General features: G+C 40.1%; 1 protein-coding gene across 4 annotated transcripts in view; it reads right to left on the reverse strand.

The window, feature by feature from the left end:
- Nucleotides 1–24,281, reverse strand: part of Esyt2 (extended synaptotagmin 2) — a 94,171-nt gene that overhangs the window by 11,511 nt on the left and 58,379 nt on the right. For 2 of the 4 annotated variants that reach the window (XM_032908358.1, XM_032908361.1), the window contains exons 8-16: nucleotides 19,793–19,913; nucleotides 17,360–17,536; nucleotides 16,091–16,173; nucleotides 13,268–13,316; nucleotides 11,935–12,024; nucleotides 11,369–11,464; nucleotides 9,500–9,601; nucleotides 2,603–2,677; nucleotides 1,855–1,941 (exon numbers count right to left, since the gene is read on the reverse strand). In XM_032908358.1, the coding sequence (XP_032764249.1) occupies nucleotides 1,855–1,941; nucleotides 2,603–2,677; nucleotides 9,500–9,601; nucleotides 11,369–11,464; nucleotides 11,935–12,024; nucleotides 13,268–13,316; nucleotides 16,091–16,173; nucleotides 17,360–17,536; nucleotides 19,793–19,913 (880 nt within the window). Of the gene's footprint in view, nucleotides 1–1,854; nucleotides 1,942–2,602; nucleotides 2,678–5,758; nucleotides 5,822–9,499; nucleotides 9,602–11,368; nucleotides 11,465–11,934; nucleotides 12,025–13,267; nucleotides 13,317–16,090; nucleotides 16,174–17,359; nucleotides 17,537–19,792; nucleotides 19,914–24,281 lie in introns of all 4 variants that reach the window. The other 2 variants (XM_032908359.1, XM_032908360.1) reach the window with 2 other exon arrangements.

The raw sequence follows: 24,281 nt of genomic DNA on the forward strand, positions 1-24,281 counted from the left end.
ATCCCAGCCCAGGCTGCACAAGTGTATGTTCAAGACCATGTGAGATAATCCACTGCCGTTCCCACAAGCAAAAACAAACAAAAAACAACAACAAAAAGGAAGCCATTTTTAGTGGGCTGTATGAGACTGTATCAATATGTAAGTATAAACTGGATACCTCCCCGCCCTTCCGCCATGGTGAAATGTCGTCGCTCATGTGGCTTTGAACTTGCTGCGTAGACTAGGCTAGCTGTCCAGCTGCCTGGCTTTTCATATAGGTTCTGGGGTCAAACTCAGATCCCATGCTTGCACAACAAGCAGTTATTGCTGTCTGCTCTATTGCCTTAGTCTCCTACTGGCTCTGCTGTTTGTTTTGTTCTGAGATATGGTCTTGCTACAAGATAATTTAGGTTAGTCTTGACTTATGATCCTCCTGCCTTGGTTTTCTAAATGCTAAAAGATTACTGAGGAATCTACTACAGTGTCTGTGTGTATGTACATGTGTGTATATACATACATACATACAGACACACACACACATACACAGACACACACACACACACATACATAGACACATATAAAATACAAGATTAGAACCATTTAATGGCTGGGAAACATTGCTAGAGCTCTTGCCTGGAATGAACAAGGTCCTATCTTCACTGTAAGTAAGGAAATAAAATAAAACCATTCACAACATCATGAAAAGGTATTAAAATTTAGGGATAAGTCTGACATATGTGTAAGACCTATATTGAACATAGAAAGCTATAAAATACCACTGAGGAAAATGAAAGACTACTAAGTTAAAAAAAAAAAACAAAACCAACAATGAAACACACATTATCCATGCCCCCCACTGGACTATTTCCTGCTGTGGAGATGTCAGTTCTACCCACTGGTTCTATAATGTTAGGAGTCCTTATTGCAATTATAGGTTCTCTGAATAAATCTACGATTGATACTAGTCATGTGGAATGTAGACTCAGAAGTACTCAAAACAATGTAGAAAGGAAGCTTTGGTGCTTACACAGTTGTTTTACGATGCACTCGTTCCACAGTAGCAGCAGAGCCATGGTGCTGGCACAGTGGTAGTACAGAACTGTGAGCAGAAATATTCCAGACGCAAACTGCATACTGGCCCTGGACTTCAATAGAGGCTCTAACCTCAATATACAGTAAAGAATAATTTTTTTCAACAGTGTGCTGAACAATTATGTAGCTAAATATTAAGAAATAAATAATCATGACCCTTTCCTGATACTACAAATGAAGATTAACTTGACATAGTTCTAAACGTAAGATGGGCACCCTGGCTAACCTTGTGTCAACCTGACATACAAACTAGGGTCATCTAAAAGGAGGGAACCTTAACTGAGAATACTTCCATAAGATCTGGGTTTTTGTAATTAGTGATTGGTGGGGGAGGGCCCAGCCTATTATGGGTAGCTCCATTCCTGGGCTGTTGGTCCTGGGGTTCTATGAGAGAGCAGGCTGAGTAAGCCACGGAAAGCAAGCCAGTAAGCAGCACCCCTGCACAGCCTCTCTGCATCAGCTCCTCCTGCCTCCAGGATCCTGCCTGTCCTGACTACCTTCACTCATGAAAGTGTAATTCCAGCAATTTGGAAGTGTAAGCCAAATAAACCCTTCCTCCTCAACTTGTTCTTTGGACATGGTGTTTAGTCACAGCAATAGAAACCCTAATTAAGGCAATAGGTTTGGGAGAGCTATGAGTCACACAGAGAATAAGAGGATTTCTCTACCCTGACTGCAGTAATGGGTCCCAGTGTACTATATACTCAGCTAGAAACTGTAGATGTGTATAATTTTATCAATCATATTTCAAAATATAAGCACAAAATGCAATAAAGAAAATACCTCAACTTCAAGGTCCTGGCGCTTGGGGTTATGAATGAAGAAAGTGAAGTTTTCCTCCCATACGGGTTCACTAGTTTTGTATCGAATCTGTAAGAACAGGTTCATTTAATGTATATACAAGCACAGGGTGATTAAATCAAAACACATATATTTACTGAGTATGTACTATCATCTTAGTAAGCATAGAAGTGTTCAAAGGATGAAGCCCGAGCCTTGTGAGGTGTATGAAATGAGATGACAGGAGTCCATGCCTCTTATCCAGAGACCTCTGCCGCTCTACTGTCTTCAGTTCCCCCATCCCTGGTGCCTGGCATTGTACTCCACATGGCCCCGCTTGACAGGACTGTCATGTAGAATTTAACAATGCCCTACCACAATGAGTAATTTCTAATTTTCCCTCCTTGATCAGAAAAGATGAACATACAACAAGACCTTCTTTGAATTTTTGAGTCTGTGTTTGCTGAATTTGAACTACAATGTGTTTCCTTTAAACTAAATAATTATTAAGTACTTAAAGGCTTGGGAGTGATTCCATATCTTCCGCATGAAATCAAACAAAAGTCTTTCTATATGGTATGTTCTATGTTATTTAAAGTTAGAGAATGTATTTGTTACACTTAAGCAGCTTGCATTTATGAAATGGCTTGCATGTGGAAGCAATGCCTGCACATCACATGTCACACGCCTGGACAGCACCTGTGGGGACAGTGACAGGTGGGGCTACATGGAGAACAGCTCGAGCTCTTACCTTACTCTCTTGAGCCTTGTGACCGACTGACATCTGGACAAGAGGATTTGGGTTGCTGTTTATTTTCTTCCCTGACTATCCAAAACAAAACAAACCAAAACAAAACAAAACCAGATAAAATAAATAAACACACTTTGAAATGGGTCTCTCTAAAAACCAAGATTACAGTTCACTTTTATGAACAATAGTCACTTCTATTTACCTCTGATACTTCAAACATGGAGAACATCAAAGGACAATGGAGGAGAAAACAGCTGCTGAGCAAACCCCGCCACCATTATTATGCCCATCATGAAGCAAACTGAGACACATTCAGTCACATGTTTGCATAACTTCAAAAGTAAGCTACTTTAAGGCAATACACTCTTTTAAAATTTAAAACTTTAATATTAACTACAGTTCTAAAAACTGACTTATTAAGATAATAAAAATGTAAGTGCAATCAACATAAATAAGTAATAAAGAGAAGACAAATGTAAACAACGTTAACTCAGAATACTTCTCCAGCTCTAGTATAAAACACTGGCTTCAAATTCACACCTTTACACCTTGAACCTACCCCCATCCTGTTCAAGTAAACATCTATCAGACGTTGGATATTGCTTACCGGCTGCTAAGTAAACACCACCAGAAGAATAAATGTCAGTTTAGAATTACATGAAATTAAGCAAATATAAATATGATTTAAAAATTTGTAAACAAAAACTGACAAGAAGCATACTTTAGCGAGAGCTGATAGAAGGAAACACAGTAAAACACGAGAGATGTGGCATGAGGTTTATTTGTAACTTAGCCCCACAGAAAGATGCAGTTAAATGTTAATGTAAATTAGACGGTCACAAAAAGTATTTTAGTTAAATAATTTTAGAGTCAATCCTCAACACTGCAGCAATGACAGAAATAGATGTCAAAATCATTTGATTATTCAGAAGATATGACTGACCCAACCTACTGTGATAATCTATTTTCTGGTTCATCTTTTTGATGTGAATGAATTCTGCAAAATGAAATAAATACTGTTAAAAATATCAAAGCCAACTGATTTTTCCTAAATTCATTTCCTCTGTCTTTAACATGAGAATTTCTAACCCTGAGCTGAGCACACAAGTCCTCTGAGAATAGGGATGCCATCTCACTCCTCCTCCTGGCTAGCTGAGAAACTGACTTTCAAGGAGGGCACACAGGCCTTGCCTATACTAAGTGCGAGGTGTTCACGCTACTAAGGAGAAGTCACACAGTTCTAGAGCATAAAATTACACTGATTCAAGTCACGTCTACCCCAAGGTACATGAATTTATTTTGGTACATGAATTTATTTCTAACTAATATTAAGACTGTATTTGTGAAAATGGAACCATTCAGTTTTAAAGATTTAATGAATCTACAATTTTATGGTGAGCCTCCTTCTAATATTTTTAAAAATAAAATGAAGTTTATAACTGATAACATTAAAAACCGGCCTCTGAACAATTTGCAGTTGTCACTGCCTTAATTAATTTATTGTTCATACGTGTGTGTGTGTGTGTGTGTGTGTGTGTGTGTGTGTGTGTGAATGCCACATTAAAATCTATTCATTCTAATCTAAAGTGGCAGTAAATATAAAATAAATATATTTAACTGGCACTTTTATAATCTTTTTAATGGTTTGTAGCATAAGGGTGTGCCTTAACACAGATGGTTTAAATTATATAATTATATATATATATGTGTGTGTGTACATATATATATATATATATATATATATACTTTTAAAAATCATTCATTAAGTTTTCTACCATAAAAGAACAGTTAAATTACAGCAGCACATGTCGAAAGTACAAAATTTGATAAAAAACATATAGTGTTTAGGTCCCACGTGGAACTTAGCATACTATATAGACGTGATCTCCCATAGTCTTACACTGCTGAGATCACATCTCCTCTTCTTAGCTCCTGTCTACTGAGACTGCGGAGTCTACGCTTCAGCCTTATGTCCCATGTCTACAAAGGAGGCATAATACCATTTTTAGAACTTTTTAGGCTTAAATGAGCTGATGTGTTAAGCCAGATAATTATAGCACACCTATTTATCTCCCTATCACATATTTTTTATATGTAATGTTTTAATTTGCTTGCTAACCCCATGAAGAAGATATTATTTCCACCCTGTAAACAGGATGTATTAAATACTGTCTTTGAGTCACAACGCTGAGCTACAAGACTTCAGAGCCTTCCTTCCTGACCTCTATTCTCTGCTGTCTAATAAGACAGCAAAAGAATGGTGAGCAAAGAATGCTGCTACAGACCCCTTCCTAAGTTGCCCTAGGTCCCAACTATGCCGAGGCATAGTTGTTTCAGCCATGTGTTAACCAGCACTCTCAGGGTACAATGGATGCCCTACTAAAACTACATCATTTTTCCCTTAGTTCAGGTCACAGTAAGGTTTACAAATATGGTATTAGATAACTCACTGACAGTCTCCTTCATTTTAGAAATTTAACTTACTTTGCTAGATGAAACTGATTAAAATATTCCTATTTCTTTGGAATATTCTTAAGACAATTATACTTAAAATGTTCCTGGCTCTTACTGTAATTAAAGTTTAATTAAGAACAAACATTAACAATTTAGCCAGAGAATATAAGCTATTGAATTGTCTTGGATATGAAGTGGAGCTTAGTTTTCAATATACCTCATTTGATAAAAATTGAACTTTCTGGAAAGATCTATCACCCAAGCCCACAGCACCAAAGCCATGAGGTTGATTCAGTGAGGCCCTACTCAACATATTGGAAGAGGCAATTCCTTAAGTATGCATCACCAACAGTTTGCAAGGTTCATCTTTAAATCACAATGTAAATTTTGGTTAAGATTTTAAAAAGAACTTTTAGAGTACCACTCACAAGTTCAAATTCAAGCAAAACACAATAAATATTTCAGTGGTTTTATGACAGAATGAAATCTAAATTTCATATATTGAAATTTTAAAATTTAACTGTGGTTGATATCATTTCTTTTAAGTACAAATTCTGGGAAAACAAAAGTAGGATCTCTCCTTTTGGACAGTCGTTAGCTAGGGTGGGAGGTCACCTGCCCACACATTTAGGAAAGCCAAAGTACCATCTCTTTCAATATGTCTTGATTAGCACTGCAGCCTCAAGGGAACACTCCGTTTACCTTTAAAGCTCTCTGAACTGCAGACTTCTTCAAGACACCAGGGTTAAAGTCTAATGGGTTACTCTTTCAGGTCAGAAGAAAATGAATACACCAAGGGTTAATAAAACATGCAATGAGGAGTTTATGTAAGGTTAATGACACAAAAATTCATGAGAACAAATACTTAAACTAGACCAAAAATCATACAAACTGCCAGACTTACACTCAAGATTTACCATGACTGATACTCTAAAATACTAGGACACCATCCTCATCCTTGGTAACCCTTCACTTCTTCACCTCTGATTTTTAGTGTTATCAGAAATCTACAGTGCGAATTGAGGAAAGGCTCTGCTTACTATCCTTTGCCCGAGACCCTAATGTCACCCACAATTAGGGGTTTAATATGAAGTACAGTGGCAACCATGCTTTCCATACTGGTGGAGCTGGTCCCACTCTGGTGACTGACACCATTGCAATGCCATCTGAGACCTGTGCTTTTGCTATAGCATCATCCAGAGATGAGGCCTATCTCTTTTGTAAACTCCTGAGGTACTGAGGCACTGGCAACAAAACCATCATAAGTTTCTCCTGGGTTTAAGTACATTTTACTGTTATAGGGTGTATGTCCTCCTGACTGAAGTTTTTCAGCTAGTTGTCTGCTGATTCTCAAACCATTTGTTTTAGAAGCTATCAGAATTCACATTTGAGGTTAAAGGCTTTTGCCACTTTAGTTGTAACTGACTTAAAATGACATTAAATTTGATTCTTAATTTTCATTTTTTTTAATGTTTTATTAAACCTAAGTTTTATGAAAGAAGATGGAGAGATAGCTTCCCAGTCTTCTATGGTATAAGAGAGGTGAGAGGTAAAGTACCTAGCTGGGCTCCTGTTATACTAAGTGGGTCTAAATCTAGACTATTCATTCAAGCAGGGCTACAGGGCTCTCCAAAGACTCAGAGCTGCCTCTGTGTCTGGATGAGCCTGGCCAGGCTTTTCCTAAGTAGCTCCAACAAAGCATTTGGTTCAGAGGGAGCCTGACTGATGCTCTCCAGGTATGGCAGGGCCTCTCCTGAAGCTCACACTGGACAGAAGCAGCTGGACCAAATGGACTTGTTATTCTAGCATGCATCAATTATTGAGAAACAAAAACAACATGGCAGTGTGAATTAGGAGTGCGACAGCTGTGTGAGGTCACAGAGAACTGAATGGCACAAGGGCTGGGGAAAGACTAGCTACTGAAACAATTACTGAAATACTGGCAGATGTCTAGGTGTAAGGTTCAGAAGTCAGGTGCCATGTACCATGTATTCCTGGGCCTCTCGGTCACTGCAGACAGCAACACGTGTCCTACTCCCCACCCCCAATAAAGAACCACGCACTAGGGATAGAGGTCACTTGATTCTGCTTGCCTAGCATATAGGAGGCCCTGGGCTCAGATCCTAGTACCTCAAAAAAATCTGAACTGTGGTGCATACCTATGGCCCCAGCACTTGCAAGCAGATGAAGGATTATCAGAAGTTCAGATAGTACAGGACACACTGGGGTATATGAGACCCTATCGCACACAAAGCCTAAAATTACCTGTAAAAAGTGTATTTGTCCTTACGGGTCTGCTATGGTAGCTATGGCATAGTCGTGTTCTTACGTGTAAGGAAGGCAGCGTGGAGATACCATTCATCTCAGGTAATCTTCACTCACAGGACTAAGAGAACAGGAGCAGTGAGCATTCTACAGTGATAAGGTCCCAGACCTCGAGTCTTAGTCAGGCACATGCTTTGTGTTGTCTTTACACTGGAAACCAGTGAATAAAAAGTGTATATACGTTTACTCCACAGAGTATTCTATGTGGTGTGCACATCTTCATCATACAGCTCAACATGACTTTGAAGAGAATGAATCCTGAGAGTCTGAGCATTGATGTCAGAACTACAAAGCAACTCAAGCCGACTCAAAAATATGTTCTTTGATCCATTCAGAGCCTGCCCCACATGTGGCCCATATATATACAGCCACCCAATTAGACAAGATGGATGAAGCAAAGAAGTGCAGAAGTGTAGATCGCTCCTGAGAGACACAGCCAGAATACAGCAAATACAGAGGCAAATGTCAGCAGCAAACCTCTGAACTGAGAATAGGACCCCCGTTGAAGGAATCAGAGAAAGAACTGGAAGAGCTTGAAGGGGCTCGAGACCCTATATGTACAACAATGACAAGCCACCAGAGCTTCCAGGACTAAGCCACTACCTAAAGACTATACATGGACTGACCCTGGACTCTGACCTCATAGGTAGCAATGAATATCCTAGTAAGAGCACCAGTGGAAGGGGAAGCCCTGGGTCCTGCTAATACTGAACCCCAGTGAACTAGACTGTTGGGGGGGCGCAATGGGGGAGGGTCGGAGGGGAACACCCATAAGGAAGGGGGGGGAGGGGATGTTTGCCCGAAACCGGGAAAGGGAATAATACTCAAATGTATATAAGAAATATTCAAGTTAATAAAAAAAAAAAAGTCAAAATAAAAGGTAAAATCCAAAAAAAAAAAAAAAAAAGTTATAGATTAAGAAGAGGGACCTAAAAACCTTACTGGAGACACACTGACAGAATTACAGATTGGCCTCATCACTTACATGAGTTTTTGATGACATTTTTCCTAAGAAGACAGAAGTATAACCATTTTCTAAAAAGTGATGGCTTCTACTGGCATTATCATTCTGAGGTTCTCCCTGCCACAGCTTTCTGGTTCTGTTTTTGAGACAGAGCCACAATACTGAAAGAGGAAATGTTCGTGCCTTAACCCCTAAAGTGTAGGAGTTACAGGAGGACATGCCTCTACACAGGCTTTCTTTTGCCTTTTAAAACAGCCTTAAGCAGATTTTGAGTACAGAGTTAGAGACATCAAGGTGCTGCTTATTAGCAGTGTGACTGGCCTGTTCTTCAGGGAACTGTTTTTCTTTGTCCATGAAACAGGGCTATATACCCACATTCCCTTCCTTAAGAAGTCTCAAAAAATCTCACTAATTATACTAATCTAAAGGGCGATTCTGTACACTAATTAGTAGACTAGAGGGTCTGTTGTAGTTTTCTATGACCCCAGAGGAAATTAATTCAGCAGCCACCAGAGAGCCTTGAACAGCACAGGAGTGGAAACAGCAGGCAGGTGATGGGAGCAGTTGTAATGCCATCAAACTTGGGGAACTCTTTTAAGTTGCTAGAAAGAAAGAAATCATGGACCCCCTATAGCTTTCTTCTCCAGAGGCTCTGGCTGGGCTATGAGGCAAAAGCAGGCTCTACATGATCTGCAGACTCTTGGCTTCATGTGACCATAACTGGTGACAGAGAGGACATGGTGGTGTGGACTAGAAGACCACCTAAATTCTAATGCTGCTATCCTTCTTGAGGAGGAAAATTAGATTCAGAAAAGTTTTGTGAAAGTTAGAGCAATGTTTATATCTCTTCTTGAGATGAACCCCAAAATCAATTTAACCTTATGGCTTTGTATTTCCCTCAGGACTAATTAAACACTATGGACGAGCAGCAGTAGAGTTAGTTCATGTTAGTTCATCTCATGTCAGATGGACTCCCGACATCTCAGCAGAGTCACATTTGACAAAACCAGCATCAAATGAAGACACGGTAACTGAAGTCATGCAAAAAAATGAAAATATCATGCACAACATTCCAGTGAGCAGACTGCACAGAAGCTCCAGGCCACACTCGGGCAGTCTTCAATGAACACAGAAGAAGGAGCTGGAGGACTCACAAATAGTGCTCTATAGACTGAGGTAGTATTCTCACAAAACACTAGTCCCGACGCTCGCCTCTCTTTTAAGTAGCCACACCCAAAGTTTCCCTCGTAGATACTCTTAGGAAAACGGAGACAGGAAGAGAAAGCAAAGAATGGTGGGTTGTGGTCAGTGGGCACACACCAGAAGCACAAATAAACAGGGTGCAGAGAGAGTCAACGGATCCCAGGACAGACAGGGACTGGCCAACAAAGCCTCCCCATTAAAACCAACAAACAGCAGGAGTGGCTTTGTGGATCCTTTGCCTCTGATGGGCCACAGCACACTGTGAGCAAAGTGCTCTCGGAACAGAGGAGTAGCACATTCCCTCATGAGCTCCTGGGACATTATCTGCATCTCAAATTGAAGTGACAAAACACATGGCTTTACAGAAAAGCCCAGTCTCTCTTTTCAACTATAATCATCACTAGTGTCTATATTCTAAACTGTGTAATAAATTCATTTCTTTTAAAACATTTTTTACATGTATTTAGTTGGGGTGGGGACTTGTCATGGCGTTCATGTGGAGGTCAGAGGACAACCCCAAGGGGTCAGGTCTCTTCTCCCATCGTGTGAGCTTTGGGAACTGAACACAGGCGGCCAGGTTTGAAAGCAAGTGCATTTTACACACTGAGCTGTCTTGCCAACCTGACCTTCCTTCAGGCATTATAAAACACTGCAACTTTTATATCAAATATTGTTGTGGTCAAAAGCAGAAAGCTCTACTCTGTGAGGAATTCTACAGAAAGGCTACATAACAATAAAGTAGATATTCCAAAACTGAAATAAAAATAGGTATAGTCACAGACTTTAGTGGAAAGACTGGTTGAAAGATTAAACTATTTAAGAAAGGGTATGGTATTAGCAAAACAATAACTATATATTCCTATTACAAAATGGTCAATCATATTTCAATTGTTAAGTTGAAATAAAATGTACTAATGTACAAATAATATTAATATCATTTTTTGTTCACAAAGCTCAAATAAACATAAACATTTCAAAAACTAAAAGGTGTTGAATGATGCAATTTCATAAGCTATCAGGATAAAAGTCCCAGAAAGGCTGTTAGGCAAGATAAGCACAGTTCTTGCTTGCTTTGTTTGGAGTTTGTTCACAAATGCACTTACATGACTGAGCGTTTACTATGAAGGAAGAATTATGCAGTGGACAATCTTGGTGGGTACACCATCTGTAACTGATGTCAGTGTTCTTTCTTTCAACAAAACTAGCTGTTGACACAATGACATACAGAATGCCCTCAAGTGCAAGCACATTGGCACCTAAAATGTTACTTAATAATGTAGAATTTATAATGAGGACAATATTACTTTAGCTAGGGGGGTTTACAGCAGGACAGCAAAAAATTCACTATCCCTAACATGTTCGAATTACTTTTTATTTTATAGCTTTTCCCTCCTAAAACCAAAACAATCTGATATAAACAAACAAACAGGCTTTTAAGTTAAACATTATTATTTGACACTGTCTGTGTCTTTGTTCAGTCAGAAGTATTCCAGGTACCTGAAGGTCAGCACACCTACCTGGTGGCATTAATAGTGTTCACTTTGACCCTGAGGAGAGTCACCGCTCAGCAGCTCACTCTCCACTTGCTATACCTAAGACACACTTAGGGCTTGTGTTCAGAGCTGCTTCACTTACTCCTCATCTTAACAGGACGACTAGGCTATAACAATTAGATAAAAATGCACATGTGCAAAGCAAATCTACCTTACGCCCCTCTCTCTGTAGCTGCCACACAAGACTAGGTAATATATTGTAGCTGGACAAAGTAGTAGTGTCCAAGTAAGAAACAGGCTCACAGGAGTTAGTTCTGTATTACCTACCGGAAGGTTCCTTGCAGAATCCAAATACAAGATCAGCAGTGCAGATGAAAGGCCATCATTGGCTTGATCCTTGTCAGCTCTGATGTCTGCCAGCACCTACGAGGTGCGAGAAAAGTCTCAGTGAGCATGTGTCTTCAAGAGTGCACACCGCTGTGCTCAAGAGTGAATGTGTGTCTACAAGAGTGCAACTATCTTCACTAGACTGTGCTCAAGAAGATAAAAGTCACAAACAATCTAATATATACAGCAGAACAAGAATTGGACTGATGTCTGCCAAATGACAAGACTATTATTCATACAAACCAATTAAAATCAAGCACTAAGATGACATACAGCCCTTCAAGTTCCTGTGCTACCACAAGCATAAAATTTAAAGGTCTCAGAACAGATAATGACCTATAAATTGTATTATCTATACTTTTACTCCTGTTTACCATTGTAGTGACTTATGGTAAATAATTAAAATTACAAATGCAATTTTTTAAAAATAAGTACCAACACAATCAAAGGGAATGGTCCTAACAATCAGGGGTAGGTGGTCACAAAGAGAAGACGCTGCACAGCACCTTGTCAAGGTTTGCGGCATCAGGCATCAGTGTAAGCCACTCCAACTTCAAATGTAGCTTTCCTTTGGGGACCTCGTCCAGAGTGAACCACTGTAGACAAAGTGTTTAAGTTCAGCAAAAGTGTTTCTGGAATTCTGATTAAACCAAGTCTAAAAATGTTGCAAGTTGCTCACTGACCTTGTGGCACCAACATTTCTTGTTGTCTTTTTTTTCCCCCCCGGAGCTAAGGACCGAACCCAGGGCCTTGCGCTTGCCGCGCTCTACCACTGAGCTAAATCCCCAACCCCAGGCACCAACATTTCTTAACTGGCCCTGAAGGAGCGCACTTGCCATTTTATATCTCATGCTCCAATGTGCAGGGTTGGTCAGACACCATCTCAAAGACCCCTCTCCCCTTAGGATGTAAGGAGAACTGTCGCTACATATAGGTTCAAGAGCTACAGTACTGTCCAGCACTAACAAGGCTTATGTCCATGTATATGGACTCACACAGGATTTAGAGGTCAACAGAGTATAGCATTCATCCCAAAGACTAAATAGCAGAATCAAGTTCAGACACTTGTTTTTTTTCTACTACTATACTTCATTGCTATACATCAATTGATAAAACAGTGCATAGTTGTTTCAGTTTAAACAACAACCATCAAACACTCAATGCTAAAAAGGAGTGCCACGGGCAGGATTCTGCCTCTCCTGTTCACTATTGTGCTCAGTGACTGGCACCTAACAGATGTACAAGAAATACTGAGAAATGGACGGAAGCACTCCGAGGTGGGGGGAAGGGTGCTGCTGCGAACAGAGGGGTAGCACTGGCTTAGCTGATTAGGCTACACTTGCCCAAGTCTTGCCCATCTTTTATTTTTCAGAAGCTATTGTGCAGGTTTCCTTTATGTATTTTCTTTTTTTTAATGCATTATGGATCACTCTCCCTGCTTGAAGTAATAACCTTTTGCTGCAAATTATTAGTGCATTTGCAGGAATCTTTTACCTTCTGACAGCTCTGTGCATCTCTGCTATTCACTCCAACTACGGCAAAAATTTCCAACTGTAAATTTTTTTACCACCTTTGCCCTAATTCCTCCAAGGTATCATAGTCTGTCCACAATAAAAGTCAGGTTTACAGTGTGTGCTCACCCACACTTTCTGTGCAGGGCTTTGCACATGCTAAACAAGTACACTACTACTGAGCTATACCCTTACATTTGAATATTGTTCCTTGGGTAATAGCTAAACTTCTCACACTAGGTAGGTAGGTAAAAGCAGTAGGTCAATGATTCTGTACAGGAAGTACTTACAGTGTTTATTAAGTGGACCAAAGTCAAGGGAAACTTACTTCATCTAAAAGGCGCTCCTTCTCAACTTCAATAAGATCAATCATAAGACTATAAGAATAAAACAACAAAAATTTTAGAACATAGAAATGCACTTCTTCCAACTGAAGAAGTTGAGCATTGTCTATGAAAAAGTACTCTAGAAATGAAAAAAAAAAGAAAAGAAAAGAAAAGAAAAAAGCCCAATACAATTTACCAGGAAACTTTCCTCAATGCTTCCTATAACTTATGCCCAAGAAAATCAAGAGTAAGAAATAACAGGGTTAAATTTTTGTGTCAAAGTATTGAACACATACACTAGGCTAACACTGTCAGGGCTCATGTGTGCATATATGTGGAGGCCTAAGACTAATGTCAGGAACTGACGATGTTCACACATGTGGAAGCCTAAGACAAACATACATCAGGAGTCCTCAAACACTCATCCATTACAATAGTCTTCCACCTGAACCCAGAGCCTGATACGGCTGGTTTAAATAGTAGGCTTGTTCTGGCCATCTTTGGTCTCTGTCTTCCAATTTCTAGAATTATATGGAGCTGCAATGCTCTTCTGGCATTTATGTGGGTTCTGGGTCTGAACTTTAGATTCTCAAGCTTACGTGGCAAGTTCTTCAGGCACTGATCTCCCCAGCTGCAGATGATTTTCTGTTTCTTAGACAGGGTCTCACTATGTAGACGAGGCTGGATTTTAACTCAAGTGACCTGCCTGCCTTTGCTTCCCAAGTACTAGTATAAAGGTGTGCACCACCATGCTTGGCTAGCTGATGGGTCTTGACATGCTATCCTTTAGTTCTATCATCATCACTGTGGACAGTTATTTGCACAATGAATTATAAGTCCACACTACAGCAAGCTCTTTAGCAGGTTTAAGAGATTTAAGAGAAGGTTCTGTTACCACTAAACAATCCTGCTTAATTCAATCATAGCACTACCACACTGGAGCCAGAAATGATGATGAAGGGATTAGTCTACTTGAACTTTTGAATGCATCTCCTTTCTCCCTTACAATCTAGGTTCCAGGGTCAATCAGTCCAGTCCTAGCCCTAGTCAATGACAGCGTGCTCCTAGTTGCTTTACCAGACTCTCATCTACAGGCTTACATACTATTTGATTGCACCATGTTCTTGCTCCTACCTAACCTATGTATGCAATCACAGATTCTGAGATCACAGCACAATACATGGGTCTTAGAGATTCTGAAGTCAGAGAATAACATACAAGACTATACTTGACGAGGCATAATCCTTGGTAATGTAACCTAATTCTTCACTATCCCCTCCACAAGAAACTCAATTACATAATGTTAATTGCATAGACATTATGTGTGCACATGCAAACATACACACGATATCTCGCTGACCTAGAATAGAACTTACCAAGTACTTTAGGCTGGCCCTCATTAGCCCCAGGGATATGTCTTTGCTTTCCCCATGTAATCCCCAGGGATTACAAGTATGTGTCAGTATGCCCCAATTCTTTTTTTAAGATTTATTTTATCTATGAGTACACTGAAGCTGTTTTCAGACACACCAGAGGGAGGCATCGGATCCCATTACAGATGGTTGTGAGCCACCATGTAGTTGCCACGAATTGAACTCAGGACCTCTGGAAGAACAATCAGTGCTCTTAACCACTGAGCCACCTTTCCAGCCTTTTTTGGTGGTTGGGGCGGGGGGGGGGGCATGGTTTCTTGTACTTTCAATGAAAGCATTCTAACCGCTACGCCAGTGGTTCTCAGACTTCCTAATGCTGTGACCATTTAATACAGTTCTTCATCATGTTTTATGGTGACCCCCAATCATAAAATTATTCTCATTGCTATATGACATTTATTTTACCACATATGTGGAGGCCTGAGATGTATCCACATACTGGGACAGTAAATACCAATTTGTTTATTCCAGTTGAAGAACTAATAAAACAGACAGCCATGAACCATCTGACATGGGTGCTAAGAACTGAACTTGGGAAGAGTAGCAAGTATTCTTAACCACTGAACCATTTCTCACAAGATGTAAAAAGCACAGAATAACAGACTTTATTGTGGACACACTATGATGCACTGGCGGCATTAGGGCAGAGATGTGTAAAGAGTTCACAGTAATGGAGATTACAGTATGATGCCTGAAACTATTTTTATAACTACAATTTGCTTCTGGTATGAATCATGAGAAGCATTCCAGCTGAGCTATCTTCTCAGTCCTGGAAACATACTTTTTAATATTTATTTTTGCTACCTTACTATGTGTGCATATGTGTGTAAAACCAGGTGTGTGCAGAGGCCCACAGAGGCTAGAGGAGCTGCAGTTTCAGGCAGCTGTGAGCCATCTGACTCGGGGGTTGGGTACTGAGGAAGAGCAGCAAGGACTCTTAACCACTGAGCCATCTGTTAGTCAGGAATGTTTTTTAAAGTCCATTTTCCCAGTTATATTAGCTCTCCAACTGGAGTAAACAACTCTTATTTACCATCCCAGTATGGGTGCATGCTGCGTGACTGCACCCTAGCAAACTGAGATGCTTAAAGCTAAGCCCACATTTACAACCTGGAAGGAAGTAGTTTCAGACTTCCCTTTACGGGGGGCTGCATTCACCAGCTCTCCAGCTTGCTCAGTCTAACTGGGTGGTGGTGGTGGTGGAATGGACCTTAGTGCGAGCCATTGTGCTGGACAACAGAGTGTTTTTAGAAGTAAAAAAATTTTAAAAATATGTAGTAAAATAGATGTCCTATGTAAAGGTCATTTAAAATGTATATATGTAAATAAATGAATCTTAAAGCTTGCACCAATGAGAGTGATTAGAAGGGTGTTCCCAAGCTCTTTCTTCACCTTCCTAAGAAGTCATCCTTGTCTGGATCTTCATCAAAGAGCTCAATCTCCAATTCTTGTCCAGGGTGTTCATAGACTAAAGCCTGAAAATGAACGGTTAGCAGTTAGGCAGCTTTACTACCCCATCAGATACTAAGTATGATGATTATAACAGATACTACCGTGCACTTTCTCTTGTGGTAAGCAGTTTTAAAAGTGTACTTCTTCCTGTCAGAACACACACATTTCTTGATGACTAGGCCATTCTAAAATATTTGCCCACAGAGCAAGGCCTCCCTGTTTCTGGTTATCTGAAGTCTGTGTCAGCGGGCCAAGCACAAACCCCTGAAACTAGGTGGCAGTGTGAAGTCACCTATACCAAAGATCTAAGGTGAAGATGCAGGAAACAGTCCTAAACTCTGAACTGGCGCCATTTAGATGCTAATCTTGAAAACCACTGAGCCACCAAGAGTACAGAACTGCCAGGTGACAGAGACCTGAGGTTGGCAGGAAAGGGCAGGCTACAGCACTGTTCTCAACAACAATTCTGTCCTCTGAAAACCTCTAGTTTTGGATCTAGTAATGTATGCATATGGCAGCATACTTAAGGAGCACTACCTATAGTACTACACTCAGTTGCCCAGGCCTGTCCCGGTCAAGAAATTCAATGGAATGACCATAAAGACAAGTAGATCCTAGCTGGGTGTGGCGATGAACACCTGTAAGTGCTTGGGAGGCTTACAGAAGCAGAAGAATCAGAAGTTACAGGCCAGCCAAAGATATAAATAAATAAATAAATAAATACACACACACACACACACACACACACACACACACACCATTTCAAGGGAAGGAAATAAAATGTCAAAAAACAAAACCAAAATAAAACAATAAAATGAAAACAAAATGTAACAAAAATAATATCAGTTATCTATCCACTGAGATATAAAGCTGTCTTGATATATTAAATGAAAATGTATAAAACAGTACAGTTCTATGTTTGTGTGTTTTAACCACATACAATATTTTGTAATCACAAAAACCTATTTATATTAAAAATATATTGCTATGAATCATTGTGGTAGCCTTACGCAACTACCGCTTAAAACTATCATGTATTCACATTACAAGACTGTTTTGAGGAAGGAGAGAAAGTACAAAATTTCTCAAAATTGAGAAATTAAGAAACCTTCAAAAGTAATCCAAGTCAGCCACACTTCGGTGTGGCAGGTCTGGAATAAGATTGCTTGTGCCCTCTCTCAGTTACCATGCCTTGATCCCACTGCTTACCTCATATACTTCATTCCATTTTGGACTAAGATTCTCTTTGACGACCTTGCTCTGGAAGATTTGGTTGCCCACCCGGATGATTCCATAGGGGTCTGATTTTCCCTTGACAAGGCCTTTAAGGTAGGTGTCTTTTCCCTGAAGATCTTGAGCTTCAATAAAATGAATCCTTAGGACACCCTGAAGGGAGGAACAAACAACTGACCATTTGCTGTGGAAGACATTTTATATATATATACCTCAGTAGAGACTATGACTGCTCAGCTGTTACATGTACTTAGAAAACGAGGACAGTATGTCATCCCACTAGATGGTAAGACTGTTGATTGGCAGCAAGGACTCCTCAGCAGAAATGCAGTGAGAGTTTCAAGTCTTCTTGGTAGAGGGAACACTGCTTGCAGAGGGACCAATGGGGAAGCATGCTTATCCCCAGGAAGCTGATAACACATGGCCACAAGACTCACCAAAAATTATTACCTTCTGAGACTGAGTAGGAAATAACTAACAGGCTGGGGTATATCAGACTGGCTACTAAGCATTTCTTACTCAGCAACCATGACATTCAACTTTTAGACCAATTCTATGTAATACTGTTATCAAGACTACTTTATAAAGGAAGAAACTGAAACTTTGAGGTAAGTAGTGCTCATCAAAAATAAACAGTTCTTCCCCAAAGTCGTTTTATTTGTAAGAGAAAACTATTTACTCATTTCTTTTATGACAAATAAAGTTTGGTGATATTATTCCTCCAAATGTTTAAAAAAAAAACTACAGGCTAATATTCTTGGCTTCTGAGGACAAGACAAGCTTCTCTACAGACGAACACACTTTAGAAAGCACTAAAAGACTCTTGCCTATAGTGGTGTATGTCTACAGCTTTAAGCTCAGAGAACAAAGACTGTTAAGATCTATGTCAGCTCCAGTGTTTATTGTACTTAATGCACAAAATAAAATTTTATATTTTAAAGAAAGTTTCTTTTTTTATATGTAGTGTTATCACATCTTCTGAATACCTACAATATAATTTTATCATCAAATTAAATGGAGGGTGCTTTCTTTAAAAAAAAAAAAAGGTAAGGAGCAGGCTGAGAACATGAGTCTTGGGCTTGAGCCTCAGCAGCAAAGTGAGACGAAAAAGAGAAAGAAGGATGTGTGTGTGTGTGTGTGTGTGTGTGTGTGTGTGTGTGTGTGTGTGTGTGTGTGTGTGTGCAGAGCATGCATCTATATGTATGCATGCTAACACATGTCTGTCCATTTGGGTATTGTTGAAATTTAAATGAAAAAAGTAAAAAGCATCAAAGTAATATTATTTCTACTTCAGGAAATAAAACTGAAAACTACACAGCCATCAAACGGCACCAGCTACCTTCTCCTGCTTTAGTAAAGGCAAAGAGAACAGTATGTACCCTTGTAGACAGGCCAGTGTAGTACTGTTTCCTTGACATCTGTGGGTCCATAACAATGGCTGATACTTAGACCTGCCCTCTAATAACCAGAGCAACACTTCCCCTTTGTCTGCAGCTGTTCTGTTTACTCAAGGTGACTCCACAGACATATGACCTAGTTCCATGCTCCACATTTTATAGGAACTGAAATATATACAGTCACATGCCCAGTAGTACCTCCACATTTAAAATTTGTTTTTCCCTTTTTTTTAGCGCAGCTGTTATGCAAGGGCCTCTTCTGTCACTGTGGAGAATGGCCCCAATAGGTTCACATATTTAAATGTTTAGGGAGTGGCACTATTTGAGAGGATTAAGAGGTGTGACCTTGCTGGAAGAAATGGCCACTGGGGGTTCAGATGCTCAAGCCAGGCCAGTGTTATTCTCTTTACATGCCTGCATGCCACCATCCTTCCCATGCTGAAAATGGACTAAACTTCTGAATCTGTAAGCCAGTCCTAATCAAATGGTCTCCTTTTCCTTTATAGGAGTTGTTGTGGCCATATCTCTTCACAGCAAGACTAACGTCACTGACAAACTCTGTGTGTGTATGTGTGTGTGTGCATGTATAAAGTAATTCCAGAGATAGTCCATGCCAATGACTGAGAAGAAATTTACACTCATCATCATGTCAGAATTATCTCACTTGTTGTTGACAATAATTATACCACCACAGAAGAGAAATAGAGCATACACCTCCTGAGATGACTGTTGTTTATTGCTATCCTTTTGACTTGTGACTACATTTGTAGAATGAGCCCTACTGGTACCCTGAAGAAACATCCTGAAGCATAAGAACTCCTGAGGTCTCTGGACAGCTTTAGGGTCAGAGACTTCCTAGAGCATCTCTGGGGAGTGCAGGGCAGCTAGCAATGTATCACACAAGTGGCAAGAGGGCTGTTCAGAACGACAAGGTAAGTCTAAAGGTAACACTCTGTGCTTAAACAGGTCCTAGTATAGTTTTAGACACTAGTGGATAGAAATGCACGCTTACCTTTGGTATGGGAAACCGCAACTGTGCTATCTGAACTTCACTGACAAGAGGAACGGTGATTCGATTGGGAAGTACTAGATAGTTTGATATTATGTCCAAAATGATAGTATCAGATAAGCCGCTATTAGTTGGGAGATAAAGAACAAACAATCAGATAAATAATTTATATATTATACCAATGGGGATGGGGATATATATATATACAAAATCATTTCATGCTTAGTATTATATACTGCTTCCAAGAAGTAAAATAAATTATTGTTTTTTCTTCATCCTGTAGACATAATTCTATGTATGTTAATAATTTTGATCTACTATTATATCACTGTAAAGTAAACTTAGTGATATGAATAAAAAACTATAGGAAAGCATTTTATATCTACTTTTGCCTTTTTTTCAAGGGATATATGAGAATTAAACAGTGTGTGCATGAGAATATTTTTGGAGACATATCCATGCAAGTTTCCTTATTCTAAAGAGCTTTTACTAAAAAGGACCATGATTACTGCCAGAATCTTCTGGTGTTAAGTTACTAGCATATGTATGTGATTACACATGTAAATATGTCCTGTCAGCCATCATAATCACTTATGCAAAACTGATCCATGTGTGACAATAGGTATGGGCCTTTCTTCATAACTCTTTTGGTTCAATAAAAGAAAAGGACTCAATCTCACACAGCACCATTCTTCCTATCGGTGGGCCATCCTGTTAATACTTCTGAAGAGTTGTGAAAGGTATGAGCTGGCAGGTACTGCACACCTGCTCCTCTGTAAGGAGGTACAGGATCCTACGCAGCCTTAAACTAACACTTTCTTGCCTTCAGCATTTCTCCTTAAAGGAACTGCTTTTGTTTATACTGAAATACCTGCTGAAACAGAAGATCCCTTCCTAACTGAAGCATTCTGAAGAATATCCTCACTGCTGGGATAACATAGTACTTGCCTTTAGCTGGCAGTACTATGCCTAGAAACTGGCAGTCCCAGCTGTCCCTGAGTCCAATAATCCAGCAGCTTCACAGCACTCTGCACAATTATCAGATGTAGATGCCACTCTCAGACCCCTCCCCAGCATCCAAGCATCCACAACTTTTCTTGCAGACATTGGTTCCCAAGTCTGCTTTTCAATAATGTTCCTGCATATACCACCATCCTCTGCCTCTCCTGACCCAGAACCTTATCCTCTTTCATATTCTCTATATAGTATAAGCTCTTTCACTGAAATCTAAAAGGGATTTTATATCATGACAACAAAAATGTCTTGCACAGTGAACTGATTCAGACTATTCCTATTTTGTAATGACTCAGATTCATTTTGTAACCCATGAATACAACATATATACTATCTTACAAAGCCTGGAAAGATTAGACTCAATTACTAAATGTTTATCTTTTGTGAATATTTTTTAATTTATTTATTTCATGTATATGAGTACATTGTAAGCTGTCTTCAGATACACCAGAAGAGAGCATCTGATCCCATTACAGATAGTTATGAGCCACCATGTGGTTGCTGGGAATTGAACTCAGGACCTCTGGAAGAGCAGCAGTCAGTGCTCTTAACCACTGAGCCATCTCTCTAGCCCTTTTTTGAATATTTTTAAATAAGGTTTAGTGTATGCTTGATAGGGTTTCACATAGTGCGGGAGAGCCTACACTTGCTGTGTGGACCAGAATAGCACGGAACTTCGGCTCTTCCTACCTCCTCCCGTGCACGGGGTTCCTGACAGGTATGTACTACTGTATCCGTCTGGCTTAACAGGAAATCATGGTCTCAAGATCAGCCGTCTCAATTTTACATTTTATTACATAAAATTTATTATCCTATAGACTACTACATTTTATATAAATGTATAGTTATATAAATTATATAGTATGTCTAAATATATCCTTATTCTAAAGGAATATTCCTATATCCCTATTATATGATAGCTTACATCATATACACTGGGTACATATTTATCTCTGAATGTATAATATATTTAAACATTGTGTGTGTGTGTGTGTGTGTGTGTGTGTGTATGTGTGCATGCACATTTGCGTATGTGCCTGCATGTGGGGAACAGAGGTCTTCCATCTTGTTTTCTAAGGTAAGGCATTCACTGGGACCTAAATTTTAAGTTGTAGCTAAGCTACCTGGCTAGCAAGCTTCAGTGACTCACCTGCATCAAACCCTGTGCTAGGAAAGTAAGTACTTGTGACTACACCTGGCTTTTTATATAAGTGACAGAAATCAAACTAAGGTCCTTAGGCATAGCAAGCACTTCATTAACTCAACTATTCCCAGGCCCTTTATGTATGTATTTTAATGATATAGTTCTATATGTAATATAGTATAATATATACTTTGTAATGCACACATAAGATTTACACATTAATAATTGGAAGATATTACTGTAAAAATCTGCTTACAGCAAATGGATAGAACTAGAAAACATCCCCCTGAGTGAGGTAAGGTAGACCCAGAAAGGCAAAGATGGTAATGTACTAACTTGTAAGTGAGCATTAGTAACAAAGCACAGGATAACCATGCTACAAACCACAGACTCAAAGGAGCTGTGGCCCAAGGGAATGCTGGAATCTCACTGGAAGGGGAAACAGAGATTAGACACGGGATGTGTGGATTGAAGGAGGGGACTGGATGGGGGAGGGATGGAGACGGGAATAGGAGAGATAAGGTGAGGGAAGGACAGAGGGAGAGAGTACTGGGAGAGACAACAAGATGGGAGAGGGGAATCTCTGGGAGGAACTAGGAACGTAGGACAAAGGAAATTCCCAGGAATCTACAAGGGTGACCCTAGCTAGGACTCCTACCAATGGGGATTTGGGCCTGAACCTGTATCTCCTGTAACCTGACAAGACTTCCAATGGAGGGCTGGGACATCAACCCAGCTACAAAACCTTAAAACTGTAATTTGTATGGCTACAAGATGTGCACGGGTAAAAGATGAAGCAGAATTTGAGGAACGAGCCAACCAATGACTAACCATGAGAGGGAGCCCAGCCCTGACCCAATTAATGATATTCTGTTGTACATGCAGACAGGGGCCTAGCACATATGTCATCAGAGAAGATTCTTCATCCAGCAACTCACGTAGAGACCCACAGTCAAACATTCATTGGAGCTGTGGAATCCTGTGGAAGAGGCAGGAGGAAGGCTTAAAGTTCTTGTGGGGTCAAGAACACCACAAGAAAACCTACAGAATCAACTCACTCAGGCTCATAGTGAACAGCCAAGCAGAAAGCACTCATGGGACAAACATAGGCTCTCTGCACACATGGAACAGTTGGGTCTTCATGTGGGACTCCTAAAGTTGGAGCAGGGACTGTCTCTGACTACACTGCCAGCCCCCAACAGGGCTGACTTGTCTAGCCTCAAGAGAAGCTTCGTCTACCTTACTGCAACTGGATATGCAAAGGCTGGTTGACAACCATGGGAGGCCTTCTCTTTTCTGAGGAGAAGGGAAACAGGGGTGGTAGGGGGAGGCGAGGTAAAAGGGAGAGACTAGGAGGAGAGGAGGGATGAGAAACTTCAAACAGGGTGCAAAGTAAATAAATAATTTAATCAATAATAAAAAGAAAAAAGACTGGGCTTACATTATAAATCACTGAGTGAGATGAAACTAGTTCTGCACGCAAATGAGATGTGCGTATTCTCATGAGTGTGTCCACAGTGACTGGGTAGAAATCCTTGGTAAATAAATAAATAAATGTGCGTATTCCCATGAGTGTGTCCACAGTGACTGGGTAGAAATCCTTGGTAAATAAGATGGTTTTGGATTGACTGAAGTCTTGTGAGGCAACAGGACACATCTTCTAAGCCACACTGCTGCATACAGAACTCATACTATGTCATTTACAATAACAGACAAGATGATCAATTAGCCTGCTAACTTCAGTCCACCTATGATGCTAAATAACGACAAGTAAAAGAAGCTTCATATATTAACCTTTACAGACACCTGTGGCTTACCTCCGGCTAACAAAATCTAGCAAGCATTGCCGCTTCCAGTGTAAGCTCTCCCTTTGTGTGGGATCATTCACTGGAAGGGAAGGGGTTCAAGTAATTGAACATTTCTTGGTTTCTCTGTAGTAAATAAAACTAAAACCTGACTTGAAAAGTCACAGGAACCTATCCAAGATAGGTAGATACATAGGGTGACCCTGGAGTTTCTGTAAAACTAGCAGGAAACACTGTGCCGTTTGCAGAACAGCTGCTGTACACAGCAAGAATCCATTTGAAGACAAGCGCAAGGACTCACCTGTGAGACTACCTCAACAGCCCATTTCACTTAGCATCACCATCTGCCTGAGCCTGACACCCCTCAAAGAATGCTCTATGAGCTGCAAAGGCCAGTGCAGGTTAAGCTCTCTTGGAGAACCTTCGACAATGTCATTCTCATCTATGCCCAAGTGATAAGAACGGTGGTTGGCTCAGAGCAGGTGTGCAATTCCCATGTTCTGACTGCGTGACAGCACTGAATTTAAAA

This window comes from Rattus rattus, chromosome 7 (genome assembly GCF_011064425.1).
Source record: "Rattus rattus isolate New Zealand chromosome 7, Rrattus_CSIRO_v1, whole genome shotgun sequence".
Lineage (NCBI taxonomy): Eukaryota > Metazoa > Chordata > Mammalia > Rodentia > Muridae > Rattus > Rattus rattus.